The sequence below is a fragment of the Vitis vinifera genome, chromosome 5, assembly GCF_030704535.1.
Source record: "Vitis vinifera cultivar Pinot Noir 40024 chromosome 5, ASM3070453v1".
Lineage (NCBI taxonomy): Eukaryota > Viridiplantae > Streptophyta > Magnoliopsida > Vitales > Vitaceae > Vitis > Vitis vinifera.
Window position 1 is genome coordinate 9503433 of NC_081809.1, and position 22812 is coordinate 9526244.

Below are 22812 nucleotides of genomic sequence, written 5' to 3' on the forward strand. Positions count from 1 at the left end.
GTGGCCATCAACTTGGTGGATGATTGATTGCAGTCCCAACTCAGGTTAGTACCTGATGCACTTGCTTCAGCCTCCCTACATCTACATGTAGTCTTTAGGCAATTTCTCATTGCAACATTTGCTAGATTAAGGTATATATTACCATGGATCTTATATTATATTGAAAGAATAGAGGTACATCAATACATAAACATTAAGTAATGTGTTAACGACTCAATGTCTTGACTTTACTCATCTTTCTCTTTTCCAAATATTCAACTGCCTCATGGCCCATAAAACAGCCCAAACTTCAAATGGACAACACGCTATGACATACATGGATCATACAAATTGGGAGCCTGGGGGTGGTTGGTAAGTCATGACATGTAGAATCAGAGCCCTCCTGGACCAAAACGGAGGGCAGCCGGACAGGAAAAGAATAAAGAATAGGACCATAAATATTTTCAGAGATACAACTTGGGAAGAAAACACCGTCTCAATCTCGTGTCAGAGCAGGTATTGTGATGAATGTGTGAAACCCCATAGCTGCATAAATGAGAGGATGCAAGATAAATACAATCAGATCTGATATAGATGACAGGATGACATTCAATCATGAAACTCAGAGCTAAGAGCACGATTAGCATTAAGATGCAAACTGATGTTTCAAAGAGTATAAATAAACAAGTTGAACATCGCTTGCCCACTTCTTTTGGTAATCCTACCTGGGAGACAATCCATTTCACACTGAATTTTTCAGACATTTATTTCTAGTCAAAATTTATGCCGATGTTCTGGGTGTTCCATGTGTTTGGAAGCTCTGAGCTTTAGAAGTCCAAGAGGATCAATTTAGATACTCAAGTCTGTTCCCAAAATTGGTAATAAACAGAAACATAAAAAATTTGCCAAAGTTGGTAAGTTCGACTCGCTTATCCAATCACCATAGTTCAAAATATGGTCATGCAGATATAATCAAACACTATGCAAGCAATGGTGGTTGACCTCCAAACCTTGGAACTTTTCCATTGTTTGGTAAAGTTTCAGTGTTTAATTTGTATAAAAACAATTCTTCAAACTTCTAAAATATATGAAAATCCTCAAGCTAGTAGAACTTAAAAGGGGAAAAATTAGTATATTTTCAAGTAAAATCTGCAGCTACTCATCCTAACTAACGTGTTTGTATGTATGTACATATGTATAAATGTTCCAGGCAGAACATGTTTTTTTGTTCTTTTTCCCCCTTTTGAAAGAAATTATAAATGTTGAGAGTTCCATCGTCATTCTTTGTGTAGAACCTGTTTTTTGTTGGTTTTCGTTACCTCCTTTGAAAAGCATTTTGAAATGACCAGTGATGGGTTCAGTTTTCATTCTTTTTCATTTCTGATCCTTGATCATTTTGCACAATTTTCAACAAATGTTTAATGAGATTTTGCTAGATTTTAGGAAGAGAACTATGCTCTTCCAAATTTCTTTAGGTGGAATTTCATTTCATTAAAAGGATGGAAATTTGAAATTTTATGTTAAGGATTAACTTTCAAAATGCGAAGTAAATCCTAAAATGATCTACAACTATTTTGCCCAATTTGATAAAATATTATCCATTGAATTTGGTATATAAGAGTACTGATACATTTTTTGTTTGGTTTCATATAGAAGAAATGATGACCAACAACTTGAATGAGGGATTATGTAAAACAAGATAAGCGATCATGGGTTGGGTTTGATAAAGTGGGTTGGCAGCATATGTTACAAACTTCTACTTGAGAATCATAATATTATTTGGATAACAGGAGTGGGCCAAAAAGAAGATACTCTTAACTAAAAATGCAAAGACAATAAGATTATCCAATATCCAGTCTAGATGTTAGACAAAAATTAAGACATGCAAAGAAAACCAAGAAGTACCTCTACATTCTTCAATTCAAATTCTGGATTATGAGCCAAGCATAAATTCCCAAATGTTTCACAGGGTCCACTGGTTCCACTTAACCTTCTCATAGAGAAATTAAGAATCAGAGAAACAAATTTAGGAATAGCTTTCCATCACCAAGCAAAGACAAGTTGGAACAAGTTTATGGTCAAATGGCCAAGAAAGCAACTTACAAATCTTCGTCCAAGCACAAAGCAAAGTTCCCACCCCCACCAAGTGCTAGCAAGTCATTCAAACACAAATAAAAGTATCGGTTGGCACCTATTTATATGAATCAGAGTGTAAGCTTACAAGAACAATACAAAAAGACTATTGGTGGCTTCTCATACATTAATTCAAACTCAAAATTTTTTCTTTAATTGAAAAAACCCTAGAAATTATCCTTCATCTTAATTGCTCTCATGGTCTTCATTACAGAATTCAGTACACAAAACCCAAGACCTTTCTGATTCTATTATCCATCAAGATCATAATCATGTTACACAGTCATATGTGAAAGAGATGGAACAAGTTATTGGGTTCCTATTTTTACGCTATGACTAACCTCCTAAAAAAATAAATAAACAAACAAAAGAGAAAGAATTGGGCATTGAGGTGTTCCATTCAGGTTGAGAATTGATATGAAAAAGGGTTTACAAAGGACAATTTGAAAGTTTTCTAAAGAACTAGTCTTACAAAATTACCAAAAATAATTAGCATCCATAAGAAACAAGAAGAAATGTTCTAAGTGCTTTTATCCACTGGAAGTGTAAAAAATAAACCAAACAAAAGTTCCAGCAGAATTGAAAAAACCAAATTTACAGATATGCATAGACTCCAAAATTGACTGGAAGATCCATGAGTGGAAGCACCATTGAACCACAAATTGATCAGTTCCACAGCCCCTTGCAAGATCCATTATGACAGAAACAGGATCAGTTCCTAAGGTTCATCTCATTTTCAAGTCCTAGGCTGGTTATGGCTAGTTCAGCAGGTTTTTTTTTTGATAGGCAAAAGCAGAAATATATAAGAAAAGGGCACCAAGAGGAAAACCCAATAGCATACAGGGAGTATACAAAAGGCCCCTTAAGGCACACACAAAAGAAGAGAAAAAAACAAACCCGACCCTCATCTAGCGCCTAGCCAATCAAAAAAACTAGGTAAAGTAAGAGAACCTTCATTTACAATTGTTTTTGTCCACACCCAAAGATTACAAACAAAAGAATTTTTCAACCTATGAGCCGAAAATTCCTCATTATCGAATGCAATCCTGTTTCTTTCTATCCAAACCGCCCAAAAAAGGCACAACGGGGCTGCCTTCCACACCTTTCTATGCTTCTTGCCCAACATAAAGCCTCTCCATTCAATAAGGGTCTCTCTAGCCGAAAAAGGAAGGACCCAACACACTCCAAAAAGGGCGAACAATAATTCCCATAAAGCTCTTGCCTTGGAGCAATGTATAAGAATATGATCAATTGACTCCTCTTCCTCACAGCACAAAAAACATCTGTTAGCAACAGCCCACCCCCTCTTTTTAAGCTGATCCATAGTAAGCACCTAGCCCCAAGAAGCCTCCCAAGCAAAGAAACTCACTTTGGAAGGCACACTAGGGTTCCATATCAAACCATGAGGAAAAAGACCAGCTCTTCTTGAAAAAAGATCATTATAGAGTGATTTAACTGAAAAAATCCCATTCGAATTCGCCTTCCACATCATTCTATCTTCCATAAGAGGACTAAGTCTTGCACCTCGGATTGTCAAAAGAAGCCTCTCCACCTCTTCCACCTCCCAATCATTGAAGGGCCTAGAAAATCTAGGACTCCAAGCCCCTTCCCCTCCCGACGTGTCCCAATACTCCTCTACCCAAGCCTCCTTAGAGGAGGCAAAAGCATACAAGGAGGGAAAAGAATTGCATAAGGCGAGGTTCCCCCACCATATATTTTTCCAAAATTTTACCCTTCTACCATTCCCCACTACAAAAGCGACTTTATTTTGCATAAGGGCACCTTCCTTCCTTATTTCCTTCCAAAGACCTACTCCATAACTCTCCCTGACTTCTCTAGAACTCCAACCCCCTTCTTCCTCCCCAAACTTCCTACTAATGACTTGCCTCCAAAAATTCTCCCTTTCAATTGCAAAACGCCAATTCCACTTGCAAAGAAGGGCCCTATTAAGGATGGACAGGCGTCTAACTCCCAAACCCCCCTTCCTTTTATCCATGCAAACGGTATCCCAATTAACTAAGTGAGGCTTCCTCTCCAAAGCACCCCCTCCCCACAAGAAATCCCTTTAAATTTTCTCCAACCTTAGACTAACCACTCTTGGTATTCGAAGTAAAGACATCAAGTATATGGGCATATTTGACAATGTACTCCGAATTAGAGTAATTCTCCCTCCTTTGGAAATAAATTGTCTCTTCCACAAGGCCAACCGTTTCCGAAATTTCTCTTCCACCCCATCCCAAACAGCCACAAACTTGTGATTCGCCCCCAAAGGGATCCCCAAATAAGAAGAAGGCAGTCTGCCCACTTTATAGCCAGCCTCAAGAGCCAAATTCTCCACTCTACCAACCGGCAAAATTTCACTTTTGTCCAAGTTGATCCTCAAACCTGATATGACTTCAAACCACATCAACAACCAGCTTAAGTGGACCATCTGATCTTCAGAAGCTTTACAAAACACTAACGTGTCATCGGCAAACAGCAAATGAGAGACCAAAGCCCCATTCCCACCCCTTCCATTAACCCTACAGCCTGATAGGAACCCTTCCCCCACTGCTCTATGGATCAGCCTACTAAGGGCCTCCATTCCTAACACAAACAGGTAAGGGGAAAGGGGGTCCCCCTGACGCAGCCCCCTTGAACTGTTGAAATAGCCTTCCGGGGTGCCATTGATCAAAACTGAAAACGTTGCTGTAGAGATGCACCAGGAGATCCATCCAATCCACTTTTCCCCAAATCCCATGCTTTGCAATACAAACAGCAAAAAATTCCAATTTATGTGATCGTATGCCTTCTCTAAGTCCAATTTACATAACACCCCCCTCTCATTTCGTTTCAACAAAGAATCTATTGCCTCATTGGCAATAAGGGCAGCATCGAGGATCTGTCTTCCTTCAACAAAAGCGTTTTGAGCTGAAGACACCACTTTGCCCACTACCTTCTTAAGCCTATTGGCTAACACTTTTGCCAACAGTTTATACAAACCACCCACCAAACTGATCGGTCTGAAGTCTCTAAGGTCCTCGGCGCCAGCTTTTTTTGGGATTAGGACCAGGAAGGTCGAATTTAAGCTCCTAACGAATCTGCCGCGCTCATGAAATTCTAACAGAAAGCCCATGATCTCTTCTTTGACAACATCCCAGCAAAATTGCCAAAATCTAAGGGGGAAGCCGTCTGGACCCGGAGCCTTGTCCCCGTTCAGGTCTGAGAGAGCCTTGAGGACCTCTTTATCTGAAAAAACCTCCTCCAATCTTGCTACATCCTCATCTCCAATTCTATTAAAGTCCAGACCTTCCATAGAAGGGTGCTAGCCCCCCGGGTCAGTCAACTGGTCCTTGAAAGCTCTAACCACCCCTCTCTTTATCTCCTGCTCCTCTGTTAACCATACCCCGTCAACTTTAATCTTGGACAGGCAGTTTCTCCTTCTATGGGAATTAGCCATTCTATGAAAATAACCTGTGTTTCTATCACCTCCCTTAGCCAAACTTCTCTTGATTTCTGCCTCCAAGAAACCTCCTCCATTAGAGCCCATTTTTCAAAGTCCCCCTTTGCTACCTTTCTATCTTCCAATTCCTCCAATGATAAGGGACGAAGCTTCTCCTGACCATCCCAGAAATTCACCTTGTCCAGGGCCACTTTCTTATTGACATCCACCTGCCCAAAAACATCCTTATTCCACGACTTTAGAATAGCCTTCAAAGCCTTCATCTTCTCAGCAAGAATGAAACTGAACGACCCATTAAAGCTTAGACTCTGCCACCACCCCTTCAACAGATCCTTAAATCCCTCCTCCTTAAGCCACATATTTTCAAAACGGAAAGGAACAGGACCTCTTCTGACCCCTCCCCCATCCAATAGAATAGGGAAGTGGTCGGACACAGGCCTAGGAAGAGTACACTGCACCACCCCCTTAAAGTGACCCTCCCAATCCTCCGACACCAAGAAACGGTCTATTCTGGTCATAGCTTGATTATTCAGTCCTCCACTCCAGGTGAATGGACCCCCCTGAAGGGGGAGGTCCCTCAAATCCAAGTCATCAATCACTTCCGAAAATCTTCTCATTGAAGAAGACAATCTTCCCCCTCTTCTACTCTCATTCGGAAATCTGATTAAATTAAAGTCCCCTTCGATACACCAAGGATCGCTCCAGAGCCCGCGGATGGCCCCTAGCTCTTCCCAAAACAGCTCTCTATATCTCTTTAAGGTAGGGCCATACACTCCTGAAAAAACCCAATTAAATCCATCTTCACAGTTCTTGAACCGGCAGGAGATGGAGAAAAGACCCACCTCCATCCCTTCCAGTTCCAACACTCTTTTGTCCCAAAACACCAACACCCCTCCAGCTACCCCCCTCGCATTCATTACTCCCCAATCTAAAAATCTCCCCACTCCAAGACTTCTCACCACCCCTAAAGACATCTGAGACATTTTAGTCTCCTGCAGGCATACCAAATCCATTTTATGGGATCTGATCAAGGCCTTAATTGCACTTCTCTTATTTCTGTCATTCACCCCCCGGACATTCCAAGAAAGGATTTTAATTTTCATTTAAGACACAGAGCTCTATCCCCATTTCTTCTATCCGAGCCTTTTTTCCTGCTTTCTCCTTCATAATTAATGGACCATTCCAATTTTTTCACTTCCCTATCAAACCTAGTCATCCCTGCATTTCCTTTCTTCTTGCCTTGATCCCTCCTTGATTTCAGCCTTAACAGTAGTTTAAGGACTTCCCCTTCAACGCCAACTATCGAGAATCCCAAAGTCTTACTAAACTTAGCCAAGCTACTGTCATTCCAACCGCTACCCTGGTCCTCTTCTTCCTCCAGATCCTCACTCTCCTTTGACCTGAAACCCCTGTTCTTTCCCCTCTCTGTACCCGTCTCCCACGGACTGCCATCAGTCAACACAGCACGCAGCGGAGCTTGATACCCATCATCTTCGTCAATAACTACTGTACCCCTAACACCCCCCACCACCATAGCCCGATCGCACCCAGAAAGAGTAGAAGAAGAAAAGAAAACCCGATCCCCCCCAAGATCGTCGGTAACGGGCTCGTACCTGGATGCTTCAGCCGACAACACTTCTTCAGTCATACGCGCTCTCGCCTCCGCCATTAGAGACTCGGAATCCCTCCGATCTCCTCCTAGGAAGCACGCGATCCCCCCGTCCTCCTTAACTTGGCCACCCGAAGCTTCCATCGTAGCCCTAATCTCCAACCCCCCGACTTTGGCACGAGGAGAAGCCCTCCTTCCTTTTATCCCTCCCACCTCAGACTCAAAACCCATGTCGGCCCTCCCTTCGCAGCCCGCAATCGACCCCTTTATGAGGAAGGGCCTATCATCGCAGCCCATTACCCATCCTTTTAATGTGATGGGCCTGGGCTCCCAATCTGGCCCAAATATCTGGGCTCCCACTTGGTCTGTCTTAATACCATCCTCTCCAAGCCCACTCCTAACTTGGGCCTCCCAATCGGGCCCAAAAACACAAGCTGCTGGCCCAGATTTAAAACCTCCCAGATTTGCTAATATCCCTACACCTCGACTTCTGATCCCGCAGCTGTCTTCTCCATTAGTCACCTCGTCTCTAGGCCCCCTTTCAGCCAACTCAAATGGACAGCCTGAAACCCCTTTTGAAGAACTACCACAGGGCGGCTCAGCTACTCCTTTCTGCTCCTTCGGCTGTCCAACCTTCACCAGAACGCCACCTCTACACTCATCACGAGACCCACTCCCTGTAACTTCTACAGCCACTGCATCCCCTTTCCCAAGGCCACTTCCCGCCGGCACCACCTGAGAGAACCAAGGTGGGGATTCCCACCACAGCTGCACTGAGAAGCACCCCAACTCATCCACAATCTGGACAGAGGAAGGAGTGTCCCTGCCCGCCGATTTCACCAACATCCTAGCCCATTGCAGCTCTGCCATTAAATCCGTCTTGTTATCCACAGCAATGAACCCACCACAGCCATCTCCTATCAGCTTAAACACCTCTCGATTCCATAAATGAAGGGGAAGACCTACCACTCTCACCCAAACCTTGCTAGCAAAAGCACCATTGCTAAAGCACCCCACCTCCGGGTGCCATCTTTCCATCAATAATACACTGCCTAGAACCTTTCTCTTCCCTCTAGCAAGAACACGCTCGGCCTCACTACTCAATTCGAACTCAAAGAGTAATAGCCCACCTCCCATTACAGCTATGTCCAGCTTACCTTTGAGTAGCCAAGCGTGGACAGCCCAGTTTTTCAAAAAATCCAACGCAGGGGGATGGTTCTCCACCTTATCCCATCTACCCACTAAGCAACGACCCAACTGCTCTAATCTACCAGGCTTCACCCTCCTTCCCGCTTCCAGCCAAACCTTTTCCCCAAGTCTCCCCACTCTTAGTTTTGCTACATCCGCATATGTCCTTTGATCAGGCTCCTTTTCCTTCTTCAGGTTTGCTGTTTTGATTTTAGTACTTAAGAAAGATTTTGATTGGATCTGGAAACTATCTAAAAGGTTTTAATTCTATTATTTAGTAACAATATTATTACTGTTATGGATCAAATTCTAGTGTACAAAGGATTTGATTAGATATATAGAGGTCATCAATGTAAAATGCTCCAACCCCATAAAGCCTCTTTCCTGGAGGTAACTCCTAAGGCAGCAATCAGTAGGCTGGATTCTCCAGCCTATGGACTAAGCCAGGATATAATTACCCAACATAAGCAAATAACCAACTATTTTTTAACCAGCAAAAAAACTTAATAAATAAAATTGACTCCTAATTTTGATTTTTTTATTTATTTTTAATTTCTCTTCTGTAATTTTATACACCCTTTACTAAAGAATATGTAGAGTCCCCACACACATGTGAAACCCAGGTTATATGCATGCTGTCATATGCATAAAAAAAGGAAAAGGTACATATGTGATGAAAGAATACCCTTATCTGCCCAAATGCCACTAAAAACATAAGGATGATAAATTGAGGTCAACCAATGATATTCGCCACCAATTTGGATTCCCTTGGTTTCCTAGAAAGGATGAACTCTTCATAGAAACATTCAAAAAAGCAAAATAATGAACAAAGCCTTGTTTATGTAAAAGACAACTAAATCCTATCAAATATAAGTGTGCAAATCATCAGCCAAATAGTAAACACCAGAATTTACCAAATCATCAGCCAAATAGTAAACACCAGAATTTACCAAATGCCAATGGGGCTAACAGAGTTCACCAAGTCACTTCTTCAGTCATAAATATAAGCATCTCAAAACTTATTTGTTGCATCTTCATTCTAGAAGGAATAGAAGCATTATGTAGATGAGATGCTTACCCGTGGGTCTAAATAATCTTGGTTCACCATATATGGTCGTGAATACAAATGCTTGGTTTGTTCCCTACAACCAAAAAGATGAAAAGTTCAATGTTAGCTCAACATTAGGATGCCTCAAATTTATATGGGCAAAAGAAAGAGAAAGAGTACCAAACACGTAAAATATCAAAGAGACAACAACTGCATCAAGCACAAATACACCGACAATGATATGTCAACTCACTTGATATTTTCTTTTTGCAGTAGGCTTCAAGGGGCACTCGAGCAGGCCCCCAAACACAGCACCTTGCATGTCTCCGACAATCTAAATAGTGTAAAGCATGATTGGCACCATTTCAATTATTAGTAAGTGATATGAGAGTTGAAAACAATCTTTCATTGATGAATCTCAAACAATCATGAATTCTTCGGGGTTTTTACTTAAATAAAGACAACAGCATACCAGCAAACAAGGACCAGAAAGGTCAGCACTCTTACGAATAAGTGTGCGGAGTGATATACCATGTTTCAACGTACTGCCCTTCATTTTAAACGATCAGAGCTGAATCAAAAACCAAATACAAGAGCAACTTATGCAGGCTATTACTTTGTTAGCAAAACTCACCTGTACAGAAGCACCCATTGGCACCCTTTAACTATATTAGGAAGGGATGATAACAAGAACTCATATAAATCTGAGGAGATAAATGAAGAGTTGTCTGTGAGATTGGGGGCAGGATTTTCTGAACTATGTAACTCAGTTGCTTCTTCAAACACGTCAGAACTACTAGTGCTTCTTCCAGAACCATGGTCTTCATCTTCTTCAGGAGCATCAAGTGTTCCTTTGTTCTTGTACATTGACTCACCATTTTCTTTTTTCTCACAAACTGGACTATAATCTGCAGGGCTAGCCAATGGATCATGCCTTCCATTTTTACCACTCCATCTAACAGGAAGTGATCTAATCGGTCTAATATCAGGTTGATGCTTGTTTGATCTGAATCCATCAAACCTTGCCGAGGGTAGAACAAAGGAAAGCAATGAGGACAACGATCTTCCTCCCTTAGAACTAGGCCTGGCCTACACATTCAAAAACCTAGCATTTCAAACAATGATGAATATAACTCACAATTAAAAATTAAAATGGAAGAGGCCAATGATGCTTTGGTTTGTTGCTTAGAAAATGGAGGGAACTAAAGAGAACTTTAAACATGATTCTTAAACTAAATCGAGAGATGGATGAACACGAAACTGAAGCTGTAAGCGAAGGCGTCAACAGGCTTTAAGTTAGGGTATTCTAGCTTCACACTTATGGATTTCCCTTAATCAAAAAGAAAAAAAAAAAATTGCAAAGCAATAATCAAATGTCTTTTATACTAAGCATCCAAAAGTTCAGAAACGTTCATATTCACCAGCATTTACATTTGCAAGGATAATAAATTCGGATCAGAAAAAATTGAAACAGATGCAGAATCGGAGATCGAAATCAAACAACATATCAATTTGCATAAATTTAAAACTAAAAAAAGAAAAAAAAATCATCAAAATCACAAAAAATTCAACTAAACAGAGCTGCTGATAAAATAGAAGAAGAGAATTAGAATATATGAAATGGGAGAAGAGGAAATACCTGAGACGGAGAAGACGAAGAATCGTCCCAAAAACGAGAAAGCTTGTCCTTAAAGTACATGACGAGGATTGTGAGCAATGTGCTTGTCAATACCCAAACCCTAACCCTAAATCAAAAGTCAGATTCCATATAAAAGCGAGAGAGAAAGAGAGACGTTAGAAATGAGGTTGTTCTGGTTAGTACGTGAAAAAGAAAAAGAGAGAGAAAAACAAGAAAGAAGCGTCGGTGGAGGAAAGTCGGGTGGCTATTGCTCCCTAACAAACAGAACCTAAGTTTAGGACGCTACGCTGCGTGCCGGTGCTCACATCCTCCCCTGTACCCTTACTCTCATTCCTCCGTTTCCATCACCCCCTCTCTCATTCTTGTCCCCAATTCCATTTTATTATGATCCATGGCTTCTTATTTTCAAAAATTTCAAGAAGATGTTTTAATACAAAGAGAATAATTATAATTTCCAATGCCAAATAAACTTCTTAATACTATTTAATGGATACATTTTAAAGTTACGAGAGAGTTACTTTGGATTTAGGACGGATAATATTTATATAATTGAGTGTGAGTTTTATCAGGGAAATATAAATATGAGATTTAAACATTTTTTATGATTAAAATTTATAAAAAGCGCCCTAAAATATAAAATGGAGAATATAAAAGAAAAAAAAGTAAATTGCATGAAGAAGAGCATTTGAATGGTTGTTAGCCTCTCACTTGGTCAATTTAGAGTAGAGTCCTCTTGCTTGTCTTTATGCTCTTTTTTTCTACTCCTTGGCTTTTATTTATCATTTTCCCCATTACCCTTTTTCTTTTTTAATTTTATTATTTTTTTAAATTATTAATTTTTTTGACCCTAACGTTAGTCATTCATATTTAGGAATTAGTCATGTCATTTGGGATTTATCTATTTTTATTTATTAAATCTAATCATTCAAAATAATATATATATATATATATATATATATATATATATATATATTTTTTTGAGGGTGTTTGTTTTTTTTAGTTTTTTAATGAATGTAATTTCCTTTTGAATTTTAGTTGTTTGTTGTTCAAGTTTTTTACAAAATTATTATAAATCTTTTATTCATCAAAATATTTGATTTTTTTTTAAATGGAAAAAAATAATATTTTGGTTTTCCTTTACTTTTTAATATTTAGTAAAAATAAAATATTATGAAAACAAATAACTTTATACTTAATACTAGACACTATTTAATTTTAAGTTCTATTTAAAATTAAGTAAAAGCAAAAAAAAACAAAACAAAAAACAAAAGCCACCTATTCTATCACATTTTCATTTATTATTAAACTTCAGACACAATTAAATAAAAATTATATTCCATTATAATATTTGCTATTAAAAAAATGAAATCTCTTTCATGTTTATTATTATTGGGACACTATTAAATAATTTAAAATTTAGTAGGTAATTTTTTAATTTACTTGTAATATATTTAGGATTAAAATATTTAATTAAAAAAAAAATTTATATTGTGTTATTCAATATATATATATATATATATATTAGTATTATTTTACAATTATTCTATACATATTTTTTAGTTCTTTTTTAACTACAAATTTAATTTTTTTAAACAAAATTTTTGTTTTGCAAAATAAGTAATATAAAAAATGAAAAAAAAAATTGATGAGAATGATAAAATATGTATAACTTATGTCCCAACTTTGGATTAACATATCTTATTGAATATGAAATATGATAAGTAATAAGATAATTTATTCTACTATATTACCAACCAATATTTGTACATCGTATGTCTTTCTATTTCATACTATATCCTATCAATCATCAAACATAATATTTGAGAATTGGAGATTATTGTTCTATATTTTTTTCATCCTAATTTTATTTTCCTATTTCTAAATTATCATTTCAATTATAAAATATGTCAAAGTATTATTTTAATTATTACACATCTCATTAAAACTTGAAAAAATCCTTAAATATTTTACAATAATTTCACATTTAACTTCAAATTAATACACCATTTAAAAACTTTTTGTCAAAACAAGTTCATGATCTAATTTTTTTTAAAATATTAATTATTAGAAAGAACCTGTAAATGTTTAATTTATACATTTTTATAACTAGTAAGTGGCCACATGCAATGCATGTGAGTTTTGTATTGAAATGCTTCAAGATTAAATTTTAGTATTTGAATAAAAAAATTAGAATTTAAATTTTTAAAAAATACTTTTTATAATAATTTTTTTTATTATGTAGTCCATAATTTTTATTTAAAAAAAAATTATTGTAAATATTATGTACATTCAAGTGGAAAATGAGTAACAAAAAAGACAAAATCCATGTTTTGAAAATTAACAAACCATTCTAATAGACAAATTAATGAATCTCATATCAAGTAGACAAAATTTCACAAGTTGTTCTTAAAAAAGAAAGGAATTTTGCTCATGCAACCTAATTAAAAACAATAATAATGGATCATCCCATAAAATAAAAATGAAGTACGAAGAACTTGATTATTCAAATGACATATGTCCAAAACTAAATTGTGTATGAGAGAGGAAGTTTTTGATAGTCCAAGATCTTTAAAAAGATTCAATAGAAAGAAACAAATAGGTACTTTGTTCAATCAATGCAGGTTCCAAAACAGGTAAATGAGCTCCAAAGTACTCTATGACAATGACTTATAATGAAGGAAAAACACATATTTGTTTTTGGTCAATTAGGCTTCACTAAACCCTAAATGACAAAATGCACACATCAATTAACAAAACCTCCATTTCAATTGTGATAATGAGAATTAGAGTAACTGGCATAATCAAGCATGGAACCGGAAAAAAGTGAAGGAAGCCAATATTTTAAACAAAAATGCAAAATATAAAAAAGTTATCAATTTCCAATCTTGAGTTTCTTTGTAGTAGTCAATTTGTCATCACTACTTGTTCTAATAGTGTTAATGTCTTTTTCCAGGTAAACTTCATCTATAATGAACCTCATTAATAACTAAGATGTGTTCTTGATTTTATTAATCTTTGTGAGGAACGTGTATGAGTTCCCATAACATTGGATTAATCCTTTATAGAACATACTATACATGTCTTCCTAAAACATGAAATTGATCAAATTAGATTGTAAGATTTTTCTTCTTTCCCATTTTATTAGAAGTAAAAAATATTGTACATATTTTTTTATATTTGATGAAGTTATTTATAGGACACACAATGAGTTTTTTAGTAGTATTGAACAAGGTTAAAGTAGCTTGGTGGGTTCTATCAACAATTGTAAGTCTAAGCATATACTTATATTAATGTTACCGTTAATAAGGAAGTTTGAAAATTCCAATAAATATCACTAATGAAGTCAATAGTCAATATACATAAAAGATGTTTCTTTAGACAATAATTTGTAATAGTGTTGCAATATTTTGTACATTCTACTCCTTCATTCTTTAACAACATTTTCTTATTGCATTTTATCCATGCATTGTACCGAGGTTCATCCATATTATGAATATGGAGTATTGTCGATTTGAAAGAACAATGCATTTTTTTTTACAAATTTACATAAACAATATTAACATTAATTTGACTATTGTAATTAATGAAATGTAGGTATAACACTTTTTTTTTTTTTTTTTTTTTTTTGTGATAGTGTAGAAAGACACAAATTACCTAATTATCAACAGAATGTTCTAATGATTGATATAAATATGTGTAAACCCCTTAAAAGACCAATGGTTTTTTTCCATTTAGTTGGGACCACCCGAGGAGGTTTTTTTGCATTCATTTTCAAGATGAAGGGGACCCATTTTTTGCCATGAGGAAGCTGTATGGACAGGTGGCCAGGAGCATGGCTCGCCCATGGTGGTGGGTGAGGATGACGCACTGGCAAAATGGTGTACATGGGAGCTGGTAATGGCTTGCTGCGGAAGAGAGGAACAGGTAGAGGGGGGAGCGGCAGACGAAAAAAAAGAAAGGATATGAAGAAGTCTACACTCTTTAATGTGTTTAAAGTTTGAGGTTCATGTGTAAATTGATGGATGGTTCAGAAATCTTCTAACATTGAATCAAAATGAGTATCCCACAAGTTTCTAATATCAATTGGTTGACAATAAACTAATATAGTAGCAAAAATAAGACACATTGCTAAGAGTATTTCAAAAGATGTAGATTCACATAAACATTTGGATGTAAAGTCATCAGATTCTAGCAAACCTTGTTTTTGTACAACCTCCTTAAATGATAGATATTGAACTTCATTGTAGCTCAATAAATCTTGAAAAAAAATTGGTCCTTTAATATGATTCAACAAAAGTCTCAAATAATATCGTTTATCTTCCAACCAATTATCTCTCAATTCTTCATTTTATTCCAACACTCATACAACTCAATCTAAACATAATACTAAAAAAAAGTTCTATATAAGTATGTTCTTGCTTCTTCATGTTGAGAACATGTGTTAAAAATTCTGTAAGCATTATTCTAGATGTAGCATTAGATTAAAGAACATTTTTTAAATTTTGGTTTGCCCAATAAGAGACTAATTGCTTATTTCAAAAATGTAATTTTAAGTTGATATTGCTAGACATATTTCATTTAATACAAACTAAAAAAAAAATCCTCCAAATAACTTCTCTTGCTAATATCCATCGAGCATCTTGAAATTGTTGAATTTCATCAACTAAAATGTCATCACTACTATCAACTATATAAACCACAACTTTATCATGCCCCGTATATATATATATTTATAAATATGATTAATTGTCTTGGTACTTGAATATACTTCCATATTAATTTGAAAATTATATCATGTTAAAATATATGGATTATAAAGTACTACCCAACAATTATCTAATGTTGCATTATAGATAGATACTTCCTGTTTATCATATCTCCTATAGTAAATTGGATAATAGTCTTTGCCTCACATCGTTTTAGTGGAAAAAAAGTGAGTACAATTATTTTTGTATTTGCCATCTCATATACATGGATTATTTTTTTCAGTGTTCTACAAGGACCATGCATAATGTGTTTTATAACTTTTTTTTTATGTAATTATGGATATCTAATAAGATTTGAGATTTCAGTACTCACAAATATGTCATATTGATCAACACTCATAATTTTATATTCTGGTCTTAAAATTATCAAAATGTGTGCATAAGGTAATCTCATTTTTTGGAATTCTATCATATGAACACGTGTTGTAACTTTTCCGAATGTGTGTTTCCTAAATAATTGGTTCTTCAAATCTTGTAACTTTGCACAAAAAACTTATGAAGTTAAATCAAATCTATCCTATGGCATTTGTTTTTCTTTCAATTCATCTTGAATTTACCTTCACTTAGGATTGCATGTCATTTTTATAAAAAGATTAGGTTTTCCAAATTGTTGGACTAAAGACATAGCATCTAAATATCTATGACGCATGTCTTTAGGACCACCTACAAATGATGTAAGCAAAACAATTCTTTTCCGAACTTAACTTGCCCTACTTTCTCTAGCTATCATACTATCTACGATTCCTTGGTACAACTTTGCTTTAATTTTTTAACATTGTCTTCTATAATAGTCTAATCTTGTTGTCTTAAGCTTAATATACATGTCAACTACGCAATATTGCAACAAATGACTAGAATGCAATAGAATCAATTGATCATCTCTTGTAATTTGTAACAATAGTACTATCAACATGATACCTTTTTATTTCCACTACCATCTACACATTGTTGTTCTCAATTCATAATATCTTTTGCAAATTCAAAATTATTCACTTATGAATCACCATTTGTTTGTGCCACCTCATTGCTAATTTAAGTAGAATTCATTTCCAAGATATTTTGATGCCACTTAACATCTCCTTTGGGAAATAATAGAGGGTACTATAATGGATTATAGCAACCATAATAATGTTTAATAGTATGCTTGTAACTTGAATGTGTATGGACTATAATATCACATTCATGTTGTATTAGGATTATTTTCTTCGATCCATATAATAGCCACTTGATCAACTGATGAGGAATTGTAAACTTTTTTATCCAATTTAATGTCACTTCGTATACGAATTTCATAAGCATTTAATGAAAAATTCTCTAATCGATAAAAAAAAAAACATATGGGTTTTTTTAGCAATATCCTCATTAATCAGTGAATAGTAGCTTTATTAAGTGCAAGGTTTTTTAGGACTTGTAACCTATTTTGAACTTCATTAGCAATATTATAAGAATATAATTGAAAGAAGCATGGGGAATCATTTGATGGTAATAAAGATGAGAGGTCATGATGTATTTGTCTTTGTCCATGAAATGTATAAACCCTTTTTCTTGAACTTGTGAGCTCTTTATCTAACTTTACTCCAAATGATGTAAATGAGAATATGTTATTATAAGAAGCTTGGTGATTCATATTGGAAACATTTTGCACCGCAAAAACGACAAGGTTGTTTCTTACTTAATTCATGTAATGGAGAGCACATGTTGTGACATGTTACTTTACCTACATCAAAATAATTTGGTGTCATTTCTAAAAACGTACATGTAAATAAACAAAAAAAATTGTGTAATGATTTTATTTTGTGTACCTTATGGTTATTCCATCCATAATAGTTGTCGAACCATGCTTGGATGAAGTAGCTTTCATCAACATCACAATTGTAATTAAATCTTGAGGATTCCAAATTTAATTTCCCAATTTTACCTATGAAATATTGTGACTTCCTTTGATGAAGGGGACTTTGGATTGACAAAAACGTCTCTACATGGGAAAAAATGGTTTCACAAAATTTCTTTACAAGTTGGAGAAATCTTAAAAGAACACGTATTTTTCACCTTTCGATAAAGTCATTTTAGGCTTTCGATTGGCTTTAAAAAAAAAACATTTTTCATCGTTATTTGTTAAAATCAAAGCGAAAATATTATTTTCTAAAGAATATTAACATTGATATTGTATTGTACAATTATTAATTTTAATACATTTTTATTTGACTTTTTTTTTAATTATTGTTTTACTTACGTTGTAAGACTTCACGAAATTTGTGCTTATAATAGTAATTAAATATTTAAAGATTTCTTTCTAATAGGTTTTAAAAGAAAGGAAAAAAAAATCTGTAGGTAAAACTTAGAAGTAATTATTAGAAAAGTAACCTATAAATGTTTTTTTTTCTTTTGATGATAACTATTTCAAATTCTTCCCCTCTTTACTAAGCTTGCTTAGATTATGTGAATAGACAATAGCATAGTCTCAAGGTCCATGAAATATATTAGGAAAAGGAAAAGGATATTTGAATTATTGAAAGATTTTACATTTTTAAATCATTGAATAACATTAAAGAAGTACCGACAAAATTGAAGTTTATTTTTATTCTCTCTTATTTTTCTTTTATTTCATTTTTTATTTTATTTTATTTTTCTCATGGAAACTACAAAATCCATTAACGATTAATGACAAGTTGAGAGTCATCCTAAGTTTTTATTGTGATAAAAAAATTCTTCTTCACATAACACCACTCTACATCAGCAAGTTAAAATAAAATTATTCAAAGAAATTTAGTGACCTATGATGATTTGTAGTGAAAGTTATCTAACGATCCATTCCCTCTCATGTGGATATTACGAGCTCTAACAGTTTTAAAAACCATCTATAAATTCTTCTCCTAATTGATTTGGAATATTACAATCACCCCATTCACAAACTCAATCAAAGTCCTACATCGGATTAGGGATCGATTTTGATGTCATTTATAATGACTCATTTTTTCTTATATAGATATTGTTCGTTCTGAACTCAATAAATTTTCACAACTTTAAAACACGTTTACATAATTAAGAAAAAAACTTCTATATCTACAGTAGTATGAAATTAAATGTTTTTGAAAATAAACTAATAGGATGTGGCATATGATTGCAATTTTCATAACATCATCCTAGCAAATTACACAAAACTTTTGCATGGGGTGCATTGTTGTTGTACAAATTTGTATTAGGCTATAGGCAATTACGATAACAAACCCCAGCCCATTGCTTAAATTGGTCTAGCTTGGGCTTGACCATGTGTTTTTGAAATGGATTGGTGTTAAGTCCGGGAAGCACCTTGATCCAAAAGAATCGGCTCCGTCCAAGACTAAGAAAGAGCGAAGGAAAAAAATTCATCCATGTTTGACTAAGAAAAGTACTTTACGGTGGTGATTACAAGTCATAATACTTTCAAATAAAATAAAATGGGTTACTTTCTTAATCAAGCCCAAGATAGTCCACTTTAAACAATGTAGTGAGGTTTGACATTTACACCCTTCAAGTTTGGGTTATATACTTGACTAATTCGAAGTTTTTTGAAAAGTTCCCAAAAATGTTTGAAGAAAAATATGAGGAAAAGAAAATAAAAAGAAAAACAGAAAGGAAAGAAAAAGTGAAAAAAAATAAAAATTTGAAGTAAATAAATTATTTTTATATATTGTTTCAAATTTATTTTACTTTTTTTTTTCATTACTATTTTTTTGCTTGGTTAAAATATTGAAGTTTTTTTTTTTATTAAAAATATGTATTTTTATTAAAAAAATTAAATTTAATATTTTATAGTAATTTTCTCTTAATTTTATTGACTGGTAAAATTTTTATATTTCAATACAAAAATTTTCCTTTCCATATTATTTAATTATCAATGATCATTTTAAAAATAATAATAATTCAAAGCATACCAAATTACCAAAATAGTTGTATGATATCATACAATTATTTTCATAATTTATATATTTTTAATTATTTAAAAATATGATAATTGATAATTAAATATATCAAATCAATTAGATAATGACTAGAAATATAATATAACAAAAAAGTTTTCATTTCTATCTTCTTTCTAAAGAAAAATAATATTTGATTATTATTTTAAGGAAAAAAATCTAGATTTAATATTTCTTTATTTAAAATGGAATATTTTTGTGTAAAAGTCCATATATTTTGGGGACAGGGACAATCATAATGATGATGATGATGCATGGGAAGGCCAATGATTAAAGAAAATAAGGTGTGAAATTCACGTAGTTGATCAACAAAAGCTCAAAATTTCCATCACATCACAAGCGTATGAAGCTTATTAGATAAGAATGAAAGATAATGGGGGCTTATTATTATTAGGAAGCTTACACAATTCAATCACACTCTGCTTTTTTCTTTGCTTAGAGGCCATGCCTTGAATACAACCTCTTCTACTCTTCTGCAGTTTCCTTCACAATCACAACCAGCTTTGCTTTTAGCCCAATTTTTTAAGCAAATTTTAGTTTAAGAACAAACAAAAAGTCATTCTAAAGGAAAGGTAAATCTTTCGAGATACTAATTTTAGTTTAAAACTCCATATAGTAAAGTGTTGTTCATTTTAATGTTTTATTATTTCAAAGTCATCCACTTGCATCATACAATATTCTCATTGGGGAAGGAAATGCATAAAAAGAGATGACAAGTGATCCATGGTGTTGGGTATAATGGATTTACACATAAGTTCCCAATGGACTTTAAAGGATGTGCTATACCTAATTGTAGGGTTCAACAAAAATGGGTTCACATGGCTCGTGTTTTCATTAGAGATGACAAAGTTTTGTTGTGCTTCATAGGAGACGTTACGGGTTGAACTTTCCATTGAGCTCGTGGGAATTGATCTACTCGATCAACTTATAGGAGTTGAAAGGTGCAACGTCCCTTAGATTATTTATTTATTTATTTATTTGATGAATAACAAGTTTACCTTACTATATATTTAATTCTTTTATAATTTAAGGTTTTATTTTTTTAGAGCATACAACCCAAAAAAAGAATAAGATCTTCACGATTGTATTATTTCTCATTTGTTTTTATTAATGAATTATTGCACGGTGGTATATTCCACGGGCATAAAAATTGCATTGATCGTCAAATCACATTAAAATTTTTTGTGTTTTTTTATTCATGTGTGTACGTAGTTTGATTGAAAGCCAGAGATGACTGATGAGGTGACCCGTCCCTAAGTTGCATATTTCCGGCCCTAGTTTTTACGCGTAGTGCATTTGATGCGTTCCTTTATATCATGTTAATTAAGAGAATCAAAGTGATCAATTAATACCCCCAAATGCAATTGTCTTGTTGGTAATTAGATTCAGATGAATACAATTAAATGTGGGATTAGAAAGGCGAGTCTTGCCACAGACGACAAGCATTAGAGACAAGTCAAAAACAAAGAGTGAGTGTTCCCAGAAAATAAAAAATAAAAAATGGACCATGTGCTGTAATTACACTACTTAGATATACATCTACCGAGAGAGCTGTCACGCTGCTGCTATGCACTCTTGTCCATATTGTACTTCATATAACAGTAGAGCCAAGCGTTACTGTCAAAATTATTTTCATTTCATTTTCTTCCACAGTCCTTTTATTTAAATCATTGCTCAAGGAAAAGATGTGAAAGTGATGGCCGCTTACAACCTCTCATTTTCTTTCTCGGTTTGGTATTGATTTTAAGGATAGCATTTAACTTAAAAGGAAATATTTTTTTTAAAAAAATTAAATATTTGATAAATTTTAAGAAATATTTTAAATTTTTTTAAAAATTACTTAAATACATTTAATAATATTTTTATTCCAAGTATTTTTAATAAAAATGCTTTCTTTAAAAATGTTTTTAGAAAAATCACCCATCAAATATTTTAAAAAAAAAACCATTACAAGTGATTTTTAACATTGGAAGTAAATTTTAAAAACAAAGTAAAATAGAAAATAATATTTAGAGAATAAGTAAAAAATTGTTTTCATTAGTTTTTAAAAACAAAAAGAAAATATGAGCACATATGGTCATATTTTCTAAAATTTGTTTTTAAAAATTATTTTTAAGTTAAATAATAAAAAAAATTTTAAAAATGAGTTTTAGGAAATATGATCAAAGGGAATCCTTAATTTTTTTTAGAAATATTTTTTTTTGACTAAAAGCGTTTTCAAAACTCATTACTAAATAGATTATATTATAATATTAAGAAATCACCGATAATGTTTTTTAAAGTTTAGACTAAAAAAATACTTCTTAGCTCTTAACATCATTATAAAACAAAATCTAATTCAAAAAATTGGTAGCTTAACATGAGAGGAATAAACTCCGGGGATTTGCCTAACTGTGTGTGGCCCTGAAGAGGATTCACTAGTCAGGACAGGCCATGTGGAAAGAAGAAAAAGTAATATATTCTTGCAATTTAAGTTGTTAAAATATGAAACATATCCATTATTGGCAACTCCACCATTCCCATGTTAGTTTCAGAGTACTACTACTGCATGACAAACAAACTAAAATACCGAAATAAAAAAATAAAAAATCAAAGGTAGGTGTTTGATTTGTTGAGTGCTGCCATTGTTAGATTTGTTAATTGGATTAGTTTTTATTTTCAACTATGGGGCATAGAGAAAAAGAAAACGAATGGATGTAATATTCTAGTCCTTGTCATACATTACTATCATACTGAAGGGAATGTGTGTTGCCAGGGGAAAAAGGAACATTTTCTTTGAACTTAATACTATCATGGGAGGCATGGGTGATTGAAGGCATTCTGGTCATGAGGTTTTTCCCCAAGTATTAAAAGCTGAGTTCAGATGGTTTGGCTCCACATTAAAAGAGGATGATGAATGAAGAGCCTACCCTTGTTATTGAATTCAACCCCAACTCAAGTGTTGATGTACTCGAGTCAAACCACATGCACTATACTATTGCACTCGCCTCCCACAATGTCAGATACCCTTTTATCAGTTCAGACTCGCCATAGCCTCATGACCTAGAGA

The 22812-nt window shown here is 34.2% G+C and overlaps 1 protein-coding gene across 2 annotated transcripts; it reads right to left on the minus strand.

Annotated features, from left to right (window-relative positions):
- Nucleotides 1–126: 126 nt before the first annotated feature.
- On the minus strand, nt 127–11434 carry LOC100244243 (uncharacterized). 2 transcript variants are annotated; one of them, XM_002285423.5, is made up of 8 exons: nt 11039–11434; nt 10034–10488; nt 9872–9944; nt 9653–9733; nt 9430–9493; nt 2083–2170; nt 1885–1969; nt 127–525 (listed from the first exon to the last, which is right to left on the minus strand). In XM_002285423.5, the coding sequence occupies exons 1-8, from the start codon at nt 11096–11098 to the stop codon at nt 487–489; spliced, it is 945 nt and encodes a 314-aa protein (XP_002285459.2). In that variant the 5' UTR covers nt 11099–11434; the 3' UTR covers nt 127–486. The 2 variants fall into 2 exon arrangements, with proteins under 2 accessions (XP_002285459.2, XP_019075632.1); XM_019220087.2 differs by having other exon boundaries at nt 2083–2128; nt 11039–11399.
- Nucleotides 11435–22812: the final 11378 nt, after the last annotated feature.

Excerpts from the sequence above, each read along its gene's own strand:
- LOC100244243 (XM_002285423.5), bottom strand. The coding sequence starts at position 11,098 with ATGTACTTTAAGGACAAGCTTTCTCGTTTTTGGGACGATTCTTCGTCT. Across the intron at positions 10,489-11,038 it reads CTTCGTCTTCTCCGTCTCAG|GCCAGGCCTAGTTCTAAGGG; the intron begins GTATTTCCTCTT and ends TTGAATGTGTAG. Across the intron at positions 9,945-10,033 it reads CAATGGGTGCTTCTGTACAG|TACGTTGAAACATGGTATAT; the intron begins GTGAGTTTTGCT and ends AATGAAGGGCAG.